The 14,755-nt window shown below is 53.9% G+C and overlaps 1 protein-coding gene across 3 annotated transcripts in view; it reads right to left on the bottom strand.

The window, feature by feature from the left end:
• Nucleotides 1-14,755, bottom strand: part of LOC122388159 (ubiquitin carboxyl-terminal hydrolase 48-like) — a 50,535-nt gene that overhangs the window by 12,791 nt on the left and 22,989 nt on the right. For all 3 annotated transcript variants that reach the window (XM_043379006.1, XM_043379005.1, XM_043379004.1), the window contains exons 17-18: nucleotides 10,947-11,059; nucleotides 317-438 (exon numbers count right to left, since the gene is read on the bottom strand). In XM_043379006.1, coding sequence (XP_043234941.1) covers nucleotides 317-438; nucleotides 10,947-11,059 — 235 coding nt within the window. The remainder of the gene's footprint in view (nucleotides 1-316; nucleotides 439-10,946; nucleotides 11,060-14,755) is intronic.

Consider the following 14,755-nt stretch of genomic DNA (forward strand, 5'->3'; position numbering starts at 1 on the left):
GCGAGGGTGGGGTTGGGAGAGCGCAGGGGATGATGCATGACTATGCTAGAATAACAACTGTTGACAAATACAGCTGAAACGGTCTCCAAATTTTGATAATGAACGAGCAAGCACAAAGAGTGGCTCGATACAATGAGCATGCTAAAAAGTGGGGTTCCATTGTTCACAACGTCTTGATTAGGAGAACATTATAATATACAGCCTTTATATAGGGCCATAATCAAACGTCGTGGACCGATGTAGCTAGTGAGTGGGACGGATAAATAAACTTCGTTCTTGTCATCCCAAGAACCTTGATGCAGCAAACTCAACTCACCAGTTCCTCCATCTCGTCCTCGAGACTGTCCACCTTCCTGATGAAGATCTTGGTGGAGGCGTACTGAAGCTGCCGCTGCTGCTCCTCCGTTCGCCGGCTCTGGATACACTCCTCACAGGGGGCTGAGGAAAAGACGAGAGGGAATGGTCACCTCTGATACACTCCTCGCGGGGGACTGGAAAGAGAAAAACGGGAATGATCACCCCTGATAGTAAACTTATCACAGGGCATTGGTGGAAGAGGAAGCGACTACGTCAGTTCTTAGCCAAACGCACACTCTGAATGACATTATGGCAGGAGACGGACAATGACACGGTTCGGACACACATAACGAAGTATGGGGCGTATTCAGCTTTACACCGGTACATATGCAATAAATCGTTCTTCTTTGGGAGTATCGCACACATCCCTGACCTCACCATCACAACAAACACTGCCACACTGGCCCAGTCCCGTCAGCGCGTCCTGCCGGCCCGGTGATCCGAGAAGCCACGCACGACGGCACTTTTATGTACCTGTCAGACGGGCGGCGCATACCGGCGCTCCGCAAACGTCGACAACGACGAGCGTCGAAAGACGGGACGACAAACGACGCGGCCCGAGCGGCGGAGCCGGGGAGGGGCGACCGAACGCAAAACGCTCCACGCACTGACGGAACTGAGCAGGGCAGAGGATTTACGAGGATTATGAATTGGAACAAAGTTGGTATGTGATTTCTGGGTAACTCGATACAGGACCATGATGCACCACGCACGGAATCACGATTATTTATTAATGCATCGTATATTCCTCCATGTAGTATTTCAGCATCAACGTGTCTTCAACATAGGACTTCCGTCATTGGCGGTCCGAGGCACCACTGAACCATACAGTGACGCAACTACCCAGTAAAGAAGCTCCGTATGATCCCGATACACGACAGGAGACGGACACACCGAGTCTCTGGAATGTCCAGCCAGCCCCTGGAAATCAACGTCTACCGTCTCTCCTGGCGCCATTGAGCTGTCAGCCGCCCGCATTCAGCCGACGTGCAAGGGGCGCCGCCTTCCTCATAAGAAGCGTCCGAAGAGGCCGGCAGCGGCGTGCCTCAAAGGTGGGAAAAGCTCGCTGGCTTCTGGCACACGAGTTCCTGGGAAAAACGCTGGAGAGACCGGGCTGCGGAATGCCGGCGGATTAGCTACCAACAAAGGTGGACAAGAGGCAAAAGCTGCTCGTGCAATTACATATGATTCACTTTTGACCGACATCGTTGGCATAAAATCTCAGACGCAATCAAGGGTGAGCAAGAAAAAAAAAACTTCAAATGGATGCCTAGCACCTAATCAATAATGAAAGTTTTTGCTGTTCTAAAGCACAACTTTAACCCCTTTAATAACGTACCAGACACATCTCGAATGCCCGAAGAAATGTTAATAAATCGTGTATCTAACAGGCAACAGCGCCTAATCGCTGCTAAAGCCATGAACCACAAAACCGTTCCACAAACTCCGTTTTTCTGCCCTCTATCACGACATGAGGTGCTCGGGTCACTCCGTTTACAAAGGGGCGGTACGGCACGCGCGTCGGAGGCGCGTGTCTCAGGTAAAAACCGGGCCGGCCCGGGCGGCGCGGCGTTTTTCGGGGGCGGCACCGGGGTGCTACCTGGCGAGGGGCCGCCGCCGAGTGGGGCGCTAACCGCCGACCGCGCACCGCTAATGAGATACTCGTAAAAAGGCGCAGATGAAGTCATCGGACGGCGGTGCAGGCGAGGACGGATGGCCGTCACGTCCGAGGGTGGTGGCGGACGCGGCCGGAGCTGCGGGAGAGCTAATGTCCGAGAAACGTGCGGAGAGAACGCAGACAGGTACACGGCTACAGCTTCATCAAGCACAATCGGTGACTAAACGAGGTCGAGGCGCACAAGACATCTGCAACGAAGCAAACAAACCTCTGACACCCATACCTAATCCCCACAAATACCAAAACCGCTCCACCCAAACCCTCACCACCGGCACCAATCTCCTTCATCCTCATCAGTAAAGCCTCTCTCCACCTGCGACCCCAGGGGAGTGCACCGCGCGCGGGCGGGGCAAGGGCGGCCTCTCGCGAAAGTCGTGCCGAGCCGGCCCGGTTCGTGACCCCGATCCTGCCCCTGTGACGTCGCGAAAGCTCAGCAGCGGAGCGGGGACAGTCACCGTGACGACGTCGAGTCTCGGCGGGGCGACGTCCGGTCGGCAGGACGGCTTTTTGTGCCGGCGAGGAGCGGGCCGGCGCCGCGGTCGGTGGTGATCCGCTCAGACAGTGGACTGACGGCGCGGCGGGCCGAGCGCCGTCAGACGCGGTCAGACTGCAGAGACAGGTCAGACTGCAGACAGGTCAGACTACCGACAGCGGACTGACCGCGGACCGCGCGCCGTCCGACGAGGTCAGACTGCTGAGACAGGTCAGACTACCGCCGCAGGTCAGATTGCCAACACACGACGGATGGCAGACAACCAGCACATGACAAAGCCGAACTCCCGAGCACAAGAGCTTCGATTCCGGCTCAATTTGCGACCCACCCAGGTTCCGAGGAGCGCATAGCAAGTTCAGATCCATCGTGTTTGGAATTTTGTTCCCGAATTCAGACTTTGAGCATAAAACACTTGTAAGAAGCCGCAAGCGCCTGCCAGGCGTTCCGATCACAGGCTTACAAAAATTCATTCGGAAGATTAGTTTCACCTTCAAAATAGTCACGTTACGCGCGCTTCAGCAAATCATCGTACGCCGTGAACGCCCTCAGAGCGCATGAGCAACGGAAGGTTCATCGTTACTCATCATAACCCACCACAAGTCATCAGAATAAAGGGGCACGATCTCCTGTCTTGAAATCCGCAGACACATTTACCGATTTAAAAAAAATACCGCAAACAATAAGACCCAAATCACATGCCACTTCTGACCCAACTGGCAGCGATATTCCAGAGTCGTTGCACCACCGGACGCATTCCACCTTCTTGCAATCAGTAACAGTGACACAGTCATGACTGATCGCTTCTTTGTCGCCATCGGTTCTCTTGTAAAAACGACGAGCACCCGGACACGGCTAGCTGCCGGCCGATGGAACGGTAGGTCAGACTAAGGGGGATGTGTGGCAACCGGCAGTATACGGCATGACAGTGCCGGCTGGATCATTGTGTGGGCGAATGACAACTCACGGGATCAGTGTGATTGGAGAGCTCAGACAACGGGCTCAGACAGTCTAGAGAACAGCTGAGATGTATGGCAAAAAGGTCGCCAAGCTGGAGAAATTCCGGATAATCCCAAGTCCAAAAATGCCTGTATGACATTTGGACTTGAGAAACGTGGTAAAAGCAGAGATGTACGATGTTTGGTGACCGGAACAAGCCAAGATTTCTCAGCGCACAGGTCTGTACCAGTTGTACGGACACCTACATTATACGTCCCATCATATTTGTTCATGAAGCAGGTAACATCTCAAGTCTACTTATTGCCTATCCCATCCTCACTAGGTGAAGAGCAAACACCCAGCCACCACCTCTGACCAGAGCCGCGGCCACTAGCCATGTCGGACGTTCGACGACCGTTGACGGGCGGCGTTGACGGGCTGTCAGTCCGTAACCACCGCCTGTCATACCCGGGAGGTGCACCTCCAATAAGGGCACGTGACGAAACACGGCTTCTAATAACCAACAGCACGCCATGGCGGCCGAAACGCGTCGAAAAACACGAGATAGGCATCTCGGGGAGTGGCCCGGTAGATGGGCTTGGCTCGTGTGCTTTCGCCACAAATCTCTCGCTGCATTTAACCCACACACTTTTAGTGTATCGCTCACTTCTCACCCATATAAGCGTACAAGTAAGAGGTTATTGAGGACCTGGGTGGGTATTGGGTAATACGAATATTGCGTAAAACTCAGGCATGAAAAGAAACGACAGAATCATAATTCCAAGTTCCAACACTATCTCAAAAAATATAATAATCACTTCTTTCAAGCGCGGTATATCACTCGAGTGTATGACTCCATTCATCACCTGACTGGCACGTCCCAAAACCTGACTTCAACCATAGCAAAGGGCACCAACGGCGGCAGATTATCTCACTTTTTACCTCCACAGGTCAATACACACACCCCGGGCGATAGGCGGTGCGCGGATATCACCATTTATCAGCGAAATGACGGAACTGTCGGTCTCGTATGTCAAACGGAGCGTCCCGTCCTGTGCTGTTCACAGGAACCTCACACGGGAGGGCACAGGTGTGAGACGATCACGTGAAGAGGGGGTGAACAGTGAGCTCGATACTGGGGATTACACTCATACACGCAACATAGCCAGGTTTACACCGTATAAATGGTGTAATGGGTTCACACAAGGCATCAGATGTGATACATTGGATGTGATCAGTGAAGTGCCCGAAAGGTCCATTTTAGACAGCATATTTTTCACCATGTAAGCAACGACAGAGGTAATCAAGAATTAGGGGAGAGTGGGGAAAGATGCCCAGGGTTTTACTATGTCATATATTATTCGAAAATGACGATCGGAAAGCAAAAACTTGTAGTTTCAACGGAAGCCGACAACATTTTTCTCCAAAAATACCACACTTTCGTGCTTGAAATATGATAACTTTTTTTTTGCTATTAAGCATTTTCCTGAAGAAGTGAAAGGGGGCATCTTACCCCACAGGGTGGGAAAGACGCCCCCTGGCGTTGGGTAAGATGCCCCCTGCACTATAAGTGACATAAATGGGCACGTGAATCGCCTGAACGAATCAGTAGTCCCTTCGGGCCTGCAGTAGACACCAAACGTCATCGTAAGGGCCCTCAAAAGTAGTCGTACGGGGCTTCAGAGGTCATCGTTAGGGCCATCATAGTCCAGCGCGGCCAAACAAGCCTCCGTGGTGGCGTTCGGAGACCACTGTGGGGCCCTTATAGGTCTTCATGATGCTTGAGGGCCCTCGAGCCCATCGTGGGGACCTCAGATGCCAGCGCGGCCCGTGGAGCCAACGTGGGAGCCCTCAAAGGATGTCGTGAGGGGTCCTGGAGCCAATAATGTGGCCCACAGAGGCCGTCGTAAGGGCTCTCAGAGTCAGATGCCGCCCAAAAAGTCGCTGTGTGGGCCGAGAGACCGGCATGGGGAGCACCCGACCGTACTGGACTCTCAATAGTCCCAGATCGGCTTTTATCTCTCATCACAGGTATGTAATAAATGATTTGACGGGCTGCTTGAAGGACAGCCTACGGATTTAGGGGGGCGTCTTTCCCCATCAGGGCAGGGGGCATCTTACCCCAAGGTACCGAGGTAACATTAAATCAGTACAATTTGTTAGCCATAAAACTACACCCTGAAACAAACTGTTTGGGACACAGCACACGCATGTTAATTTATCACGACTATAGCAAGGGACGCAAAAATTATCTACTTTCTTTGATATTTACAATGTTTTGACACCAAAATATTTTTTGAAAGCAGCAAATAAAAAACATGCAATCTCCAGCCAGCCGTTGCCCAACTGAGCCTCGCAAATTTTTGTGCAGTTAACAAGGCAGGCTTCCGCTTTACGCTAAGAACATTCATTTCCAGGTTCGATTCTTTGTTTCGCCGCTAGAGGGGGTGGCGCGTCTTTCCCACCCTGGGCATCTTACCCTTCTCTCCCCTACAGCAGCAAAAAAAAAAAGAGTTCACGGGCCTCGAGCCAGTCCCAACATCTTATTTAGATCCATAAAATACGAATCAGGGGTTAAAAAGCAAGACCCCTAACCCTTGAGTTGAGCATGAAGCCGTTAACCCGCCCTCCTTTCTCTAAAACGATGGACATCGGCCGCTCTCAAAGCCCGGAATCCCAGACCCCAGGGTTGAAAATCCTCTCTCCCCGGGTAAACCCCCACCGTCCCAGTCCCGGAAGTCGCGCCGACTCGCCGCCAGCGGCCGACTGCTCGCTTCGTGTGCCGTTTCTTTCAATTCGGGGTAATTTTTCTCGGCGGCCGAGCAGTGCCGCATCCATCACCGAGATCGTTAGGTTTTTGTCGAATGTCCTGCGCGCCGGCCCTAATGCATTTTCAATGATGGTTTTTGCCGGCGGTAAATGATTCGGAGGCATGTCGAGCTTAGATTGGTGTCGGCCGGCCACTGGACGGTGGAGCGGCGGACTCGGAGGGGACAGGCGAGGGACAGCAGAGGGACAGCAGAGGGACTGCAGAGGGACAGGCGAGGGACAGGAGCGCAGGGTAGAGTGACACCGGCGGCGCCAGAACTGACGTACGGGAACAGTCGAGAGGTGAGATTGACAGCCCGAGCGGCCGGGTGAGACCGGGGAGGCAGACGCAACCGCTGAGCCTTCTCAATGTCAATAAATAATATTGCTTCGTAAAAAAATGACTGCTTAGGGTTAACGGAATGTCTACCGAAACACAACTATATGTATGCAAAATAAAACGACATCGAGGTTTCATTTTAGCGAGGGATGAGACCAAGCTTTACCAGTCATGAGACCTAGAGAGCAAGTGTCATTACAATAATCCAAAATTTAGCCTGAAACCCACCCCATGTCCCCTGACACCACATCTCATTCGCCTCCTGCCCTCCCTGGCGACTGTAGGGCGCCGACCTGGCCCGGAGACGGTGCCGGTGCCAGGCGGCCCGGGGTGTGTGCAAAAACCGGCCACGGCCGACCGATGGCTCCCACGCGCCTCCCACACCCCCGCCTCAGAGCCGGCACCGCCGCGGACCAGACCTGACCTCAGCGGTGACCCGTGACCGGCCCATGACCCATGACCCGTGACTCATGACGCCTGATTCAGGTGTCCGACCTGACAGGGAGGTGAGCTTTGTGTCATCGCCTGGGGTGCCAATAATCGCCATAAGAGGGTGCAAATGACGGCGCAAAACAACTCAAATCGACTGAAAATTACCCAAATGGGCGAAAACGGGTGAAATTACCGCAGCAAAGGGGCTTTTTGTACGGAGGTATACGAAAGGATAGCGGAATAGCAACAGTAGGAGCAGAGCGCAGGGTACCTACAGAATAAGCGGGCGTAGTAACATGATACAACGTCGAACGAACGGTACAACAGCGTCCGACGACCTTGATAGCAAAGGCTCACGTCACCACTAATTCACGAGGCGTTCGTCTCGAAGTCCGCCGGCCCGCAAAAAGCCGATCGATCGAGACATCGGTCAATGTGCCGCCCGAGCACGCTTCAAAAGACGATCGGACGCCCGGCGACCAAAGAACCACGCCTCCCTCGTCTTTGGTTCTCTCAGACGGAGCGCCAACAGAAGCTCCAACTGACCAGTCGGGAGTACAATTAATAGCACTAACGAACTCCGCTCCCCAGAGAGCCAGAATACAGCCTCTGAGGGGACGCGAGACTCTCCATTTATTAGCGCGATAACTTTTTCCCACCGCCACCGGCGGCTCAGTTTTGCCCCTCTCAAAAACATCTACGATCGGCACAAAGCGCCGACTCGTGTATAGTCGACTACAGAATGATGTTCCACTCCTCTGAAGCGATCAGTTGACCGGAGCGCTAAGTTGTGCCGTTTATAACGCAATGAAGCGTGTCGATTGTGAGCATTGGGACAAAGCTATAATTTGTGAACTCAGCCCGTGTGATGTGGCACAGCCTACCACTCCAGGCAAATAATTGTTTGTGAAAAGTGGAACATCATTCTGTAGTCGGCTATACAACACCGTGTTTACAGAGCGGGCATAGTGGGACAAGATATCTCAGTAGCGCTAGGACGCTAGTGAAGCGGTTCGAGGCCGGTTACACTGAGACAGCCGGCCGCCGGGCTCGTCATTTTCACATCAGACGAGGGCGCAAAAGTCTGAGCGCTTACTGTCATCTCCGTCTCCGTCTCCGTCGGAGGTTTATTCCGGTTCGTTCGGCCCCCGGGGAGGCGAGAGGAAGGGAGTAGCGAGGGAGAGCTCAGCGTGCGATGGCGCTAAGAGGCGGAACGGGACCAAAGAAGTTTTATGGCCCTCCGGGAGCGCGGTCAACGGTAGGATTTATTGCATGGCAGTCGTGGCATAATGGTGCATGGCTCCTGCACCAATCAATGGAAGGAATGTTTACGGGATACGACCGTAGTAAACGCTACTGTTTGATTTCAGATCCACGCGCCATAGAATGCTAATGCGTTGCAGAGCCATGTTAACGAATGGCTTGAATGGTTTGACGGTGGCACGCCCGGGTTTTTGTGGGTCTACTCGCTATTTCACATTAGTTTTACGATGTTAAACAGGAGCCACAAATCGTTGGAGCATTCCACAAGTACCCTAGAGAGTAGATCTCGGCGCACGATCCTCACACCAAGCCGTACACCCAAGAAGCTGCGTTTTACACAAATCAGACGATGGTCTGCTCGATCGACATCGCTTGACATTAAGACACAATTTCTCCATCATTCTTTACCCGTTGATCTTTCTGAGGGCGTCGGAAGTTCTCTCCTCTCCCCGCACAGAACCAAGCAACGCCACATCGCCTGCTTCTGAAAGTGGGCGGGATGCGTCGCATCCTTCTCCCCTCCTCTTTTCGCATCGCGCTGCCAGACTCAGTCCCGTTTTCAAACCAAGAGAGCCGGTGGCTTCCTCATTGTTCCACCACCGAGTCTCGTTTCAATATCAAGCTGGCGTGTGAGACTGAGAACCCTCCTCTCCAGACCGGCCTGACTCGCTCTCAGGCGCTGTCCATTCGCTCCGAGCGGTCATTCTTCTGTCTGCGCCGGCCGGGGCGGTGCCACCTCCGTCGGCTCTCTGATGACGTCCCCGCTCCGATGACGGATCGCCCCGCCGCCGCCGGCTGAAGCGTCATCCATTAGCTGGCGCCCCACGCTGTGAAGCCGGCGCGGTCGCCGCCGGTGGCGCGGCTTCTAGTCGATCCGACGTGTCGGGTGGTCACCAGCGTTCCCCACAGGGCCAAGAGATCTTTAACCTCAGACCGAGGCGCGGAGCAGCGGCTGAAACCAGCGGCGCGGACCGACCGCCAAAAATCGTCGCCCCAACAGAAGTCGCAAACAGGAAGGAAACGTCTCGGACGGATGCGAGGGGCGCCGCTAGGGCATTGTTCATAAGCGAGTCGCTTTGAGGCGTCAACAACCTCTAGGGGTTCAGTCGTCGACTCATGCGGACAGTAGTCTCGAAGTCTCAAACGATTTCACAGACCCGCTGGCCGCTGCAATATTACTGCACTTCATTGCATCATTGTCTATGATTGTAACAGGCGACCCCCCCCCCCCCACTCCTCAACGTATCACCCCTTGACTTTCAACTCCCTAGCCCTCCCCTCTACCCCCTCCCCGGCGTCGCGACCAGTCCCGTCGCAGTCGGTATCACACTGTCCCTTCGTTCGCCGACGACGCGTCTGTTGAAATGAGCCGGCCGGCGCGGCGGCGTGGACAAGGCGATGAGGAGCGCGGTACGAATTAGGGCCGGCGCGCCGCGGCTGTGGGGAGCGGTAGACGGCAGACGGCCGCAATCAGCCCACAGAGCTGATAAATCACCGTCTGGGAGCGGACACTGAAGGAGGGACACGGGAGGGACGCGGACGGAGAGGCAGTGTCGGTACGGTGGAGACCGAGGGATGGAGGGACCGAGGGGCACTGAGGGACACTGAGGGAGGGAGGGAGACTGAGGGACAGAGACGGAGTGACACGGCCAGAGGGCCACAGGAGGAGCGACTCGGAGGGAGAAGTCAGCGCGAAGCGGGTATCCGGGGCAGAAAAGTCATCTAAAACAACGTTCAACGAGGGAGATAGAAGCCGGGATAAACCTGGTGTACTTTATTGGAAGAGCACAATCATGAAAGTCACCAGTCTACGATCAGCTTGATCCGATATCCCACCAACAGTTCCTCTGCAGTCTACGAGTATCTATCGTACCTGCGAGAACATCGTTCCATATATCCCAGTCATTCACACAATGTTTGGTTTTCTCACGCTTCTTAAACTGCACTCGCTTTATTAAACATTATCTACCCATCCCCGACCTCCATCCCTCAGCCCCCCCCCCCTCTCCTCAGCCGGGAGCTCACAACTCGTTCGCGCTCCTCACTTCATCTCCCCCCATCTAACACGACACGGCTCATCGCTACTCCGCGCGGCCGATCACGGGGTACAAAGGGGTACACTCCCTCCCCACGCTGCCCAAACGGTAGATCAAACGTGACCAATGTCCCAACTGGCCAGCCGGCCGGCGGCAGCCGCTGCTCGATTGGAAGGCCGCACACGCGCCCAACAAAAGTGAGACCAGAGTGAATCAATTGGGACCTCTGCTGACCATTAGGCGTTAATAGAGTAGCGTTTGTCATTGGGGAGATAGGGAGACAGCTTCGGCAGGGGAGCAAATAGGGCACGAACGATGCCAGATGCAGTCGAAGATTAGAAATGTGGGAGAGGGGAGGGCAAGAGTTATGGTGTGAAAGTCTTCCACATCTTGCCGTAAAGAGAAACAACATAGCATGATGGATATGTAATCCCTCGAACGATTTGTGGCAGCTGGATATAAAGCTTCACCAGAGGTCGTGAAGAGCCCAGGTAGACCGATATGATCCTACTTACCGGGGTGGGTGGCGAGGTTGGGGTCGCCCTCTGTCCTCGTGATGATCACCTCACAACCCAGTCCCTCCACCGATGTGACCCGACTTACCTGGGTGGGTGGCCAGGGTCGGGTCACCCTCTGTCCTCGTGATGATCACCTCACAGCCGTCGTGACCGGACCGCTTCACAATGTCCCACTCCCAGTCGTGCAGAAACACCATCCTGGAACACACAGATAAAATAAGGTCGTTATATTTTACAGTCGACAGAGCAACAAACTACAGCACATACAATTTGCTGACATAAAGGTGAACCAATGTCCCCTCAGTCTCCCTCAGTGAACCAATGTCTACCAGAAGTGAAGCGAAAGACAAGAAAAATAAAGACTTCTCGAAAAAATCACAATCCTTCAGTAAAGTTGACGTTGACTGTTTCCAGGCAGGTTTTTACTGTGCTGGGTTCCACTGAGCATTCAAGCCCTAAAACAAGGAAATATGACTTCGGTATCCAACTCAGGTGGGCAGTGCACTAATTAGAATGAGTTAGCAACAAGAGTTTTCTTCTCAAATCACTCAGTCTCTAAGTGGTCGAAAAGCAAAAATATCAGTACCATACATGTCTTGGTACAACCAGAAGCCTTTCTGAACAGAATCGCTATAATTACACCACAGAAATTGTGATGAAACTTGCAAGAGTGACTCAAACCGGACTCAGAGCGGAATGCAAATGAGAAGTGTGTCACTTTAGCCCCACCACACACAGCGGTGACCCCGAGGTCAGGTCTCAAACTCGCACATCATCATCCCTAGAAAGGGTCTCCATGTGGCGCACACACTGCCCATACGCCAGCCTTACAGATCAGCGCCGCCCGAAGTAGGCCGGCGCCGTCTTTTTGCGTTATCGAGCAGATTCCATTCAGGGGGCGAAAGTCCGCCGGTTTTTGCCGTGGAGGTGGTCGGGTCACAGTTGACGGCCCTGTGCAGGCTCATGATCGATGATGGCCAAACGAGGCGAGTGTTGGGAGCGGGTTCCATATAGGGTCGACCGAGAGACGGGATGACCGATGCAGGGGGCATGTGCCGGTGGCGAAATCGACTAGATTGTGGTAATACAAAATCAACGATCGACTTAGCAACGCAATAAAGTCCTGGCTCTCGTTGGTGTAAAATCAGTGGCCATAATCCATCGGCATCCTAGATGCTGATTTTTTAATTCAATAGCCACCGGATAACGTCAATGAGTTCCACGTAGTTATCAGCAGTCAATAGGGAGAGACACTGCAACTAACAACAGTTCACCAACACAGTCCTAACTCGGAAGCCGCACTATTCCGGCGCTGTTCATTAGCGTGATCAGCTCCGGCTAACGTGGACAGCAAAAACAGAACAGTGTGCCAGAGCCAGCTCCACAACACGGCAGTTCGATGTTTCCAATCCAAACGAACGGCGATCGACCACGCAGAGAAACATCGCAACGTCTGAACGTCTGAGCGCAAACGTCTGTGAAGACCAGACATGTCTGCATTGGTTGAAATGACAGCACCGACCGACAAGACGCGGTTAATCCGTCTGACAATGCAGGAACTGCTAAAAGAACAGAAAAATACACTGATGTGGAATGGCAATCCGGTGCATCCCCTTAACGGATAGACTGCAATGTGAAATACAAATGGTAGGCGTAGATAACTGTCAGCTTTCAAAGAAAGTCCTGGCTAACGGAGCTCAGCGCCGATCTTTAATTCTGTGCGTCGGTGGCGGCGGGGAATGGAAAGCTGGAATGCTCGAATACATCCAAACATGTCTGATATTTATCGGCAGGAATTGCCCGTTATCCAGTAGCCGGTGGGTTGTGACCGTAATTCGCTGGTCAGTATAAACTGTACTAGAGGGGAGCACGGAAGATGGAGAAAGGAGAGATACAAACCAGCAGGGACCGATACTATGAGAAACCGGCAGAACAAACCCGGGGTGGACAAGGTTTGTTTTGGGGATAAGGGCAGAGCACATTTATTGGTAACAGACAGGTGAGCCAAAACGGTGCGAGATACGAAAATGATGCAACAAATCACAAACCTTTCAATGAACCAGAGTATAAGTTAATTCTCTAAATTCTAACGAGCAATTATGAGGGCGATCGTTGAGAAATTGGTATCCTTAGTCAGTTGAACTTTGAACAGATTGCCGCGGTGAGCAGCATAGCGTGAGCTGGGGAAACCACATCTGCCAGTGCGCCACACAGGACGCCATGCCCCTAGCCTTGCCATCCGGGCAGCCAAGGGACACGGCCCCCACAGTTGAGTAAACACCGCCTCTCATCCACACCAAACAGACAACCAACCACCTCGCCAACCGGCACCACCTGCCAACCGTCAGACGAGCCTCACGAAACTTTTTTCCCCGCTGACTTTGCCGCGAGCCGGAGGTCGAGCTTCAGCGGAGGAGTAGGAGGGTCAGCCATGACAGGCACTCAGGTCAGTGACCCCGGCCTCAGCGTGACTGAGACATTGTCAGCGGAGGGTCTGCCTCATGAGGCCGAGCGTGCCGCCGTCTGATCGCTTAATCACGTGCCGCTCAGGTATGCGCCGCCGCGGCTCGGGAGAGGCGGGATCGCCACGGGTCGCTGATGGTGATGGACCCATGCCGCAAGTCACGCACTCACTCATACTGACGCCGGGTGGAACAGCGCCAGGGAGTTCTCTGGGGCAGCGTCGACCTCATGTCGGCCCTAGAAGGAAAAGATATCAAGCAGTCCTTTGCAGCAGCATTAAAGCGAATGTATGAAGCTAAGTGGAATGGAGCCCCGAATAGTCCTTCATGTCCACACCAAAGCATGAAACTCATACCGGCGCTAAACAGAACAAGCCCAAACCCCCGAACAGTCCTTCATAACAACGACAAATCATAGATCCTCTTCCATAGCCAATGTGATTCGTTCCTCGAGAACCCCAGCCCATGTCACCCTCTGCGTCATCCCGTCAGACCGACTCAGCCCGGAGCCGTCATCGGAAGCCACAGCTGTCGGCTCACCCGCCGCCGGCGATGCAACCAAGCATTTCGGCCGCCCCCGCCCCCGCCCGCCGCCAGAACAGACCTGCGCTGTCTCCGGGCGCGCGCAAAAACCACCCGCGCAAAAACGCCGCCCAAAAAGTGCGCGCGAAAAAATGGCGCGTCCGTTGAACCTGTCTGTCTGACGGCGAGGGGGCGGGGAGGGACGGGGTGTGCCGAGTCACCGGGGTCAAATCAGGTCAGTCAGACTCGGCTTAGCGAGAGCTCCGCAAGGGCAAGGTGAATCACCGAGAAATTTGGGAATCTACGTGTAGGACATGCCACTTGGCAACATCAAGGTCCAGCAGCGCTGACGTTCCAGTCACATCTCTCAAGAGCTCTTCAAAAGGGGAAAAGCAAAAATTTAGAAAGTCAACCACTCCTGGTATGCTAAGCATTTGCGTCATCCAGTTGCGATTGCGAATATCACTCTTCATCCTACTCGCACCTCAAATCCCGCATTAAACCTCGACCCAGCCACCTCACCGCCACCGCCATACCCCGGTCTCCACCACCCTTCTCCCACCGTCCCGTCGCCGTCATTTGTATCAGCTAACGACGCTCCGGCCGTCCGCCGGTGGCGACGCAGCGGAGCCACCGGCCGACGATCCATTACCGTCGGCAACGACGGCCTGGCCGAATCTCAACAGTCACGAACCATGCATCAGCGTTATGCGCACATCATTACCCCTATTCCGCGGGCAGGGGATGGACCGGTGGGAGAAATCCGACGGCCACGCGAGAGCCAGACGAGAGACGGAAATTTAAAACGGGGCAGGACGGGATGGGGTTGGAAAGAGAAGGGATTGAAATGATTCTATTGAGGATTTTAGAGCTTACTGACGCCCCGGCAGCATTGAGAAGACATGCGCCG

The sequence above is a fragment of the Amphibalanus amphitrite genome, unplaced genomic scaffold (genome assembly GCF_019059575.1).
Source record: "Amphibalanus amphitrite isolate SeventyFive unplaced genomic scaffold, NRLGWU_Aamphi_draft 000311F_arrow, whole genome shotgun sequence".
NCBI lineage: Eukaryota > Metazoa > Arthropoda > Thecostraca > Balanomorpha > Balanidae > Amphibalanus > Amphibalanus amphitrite.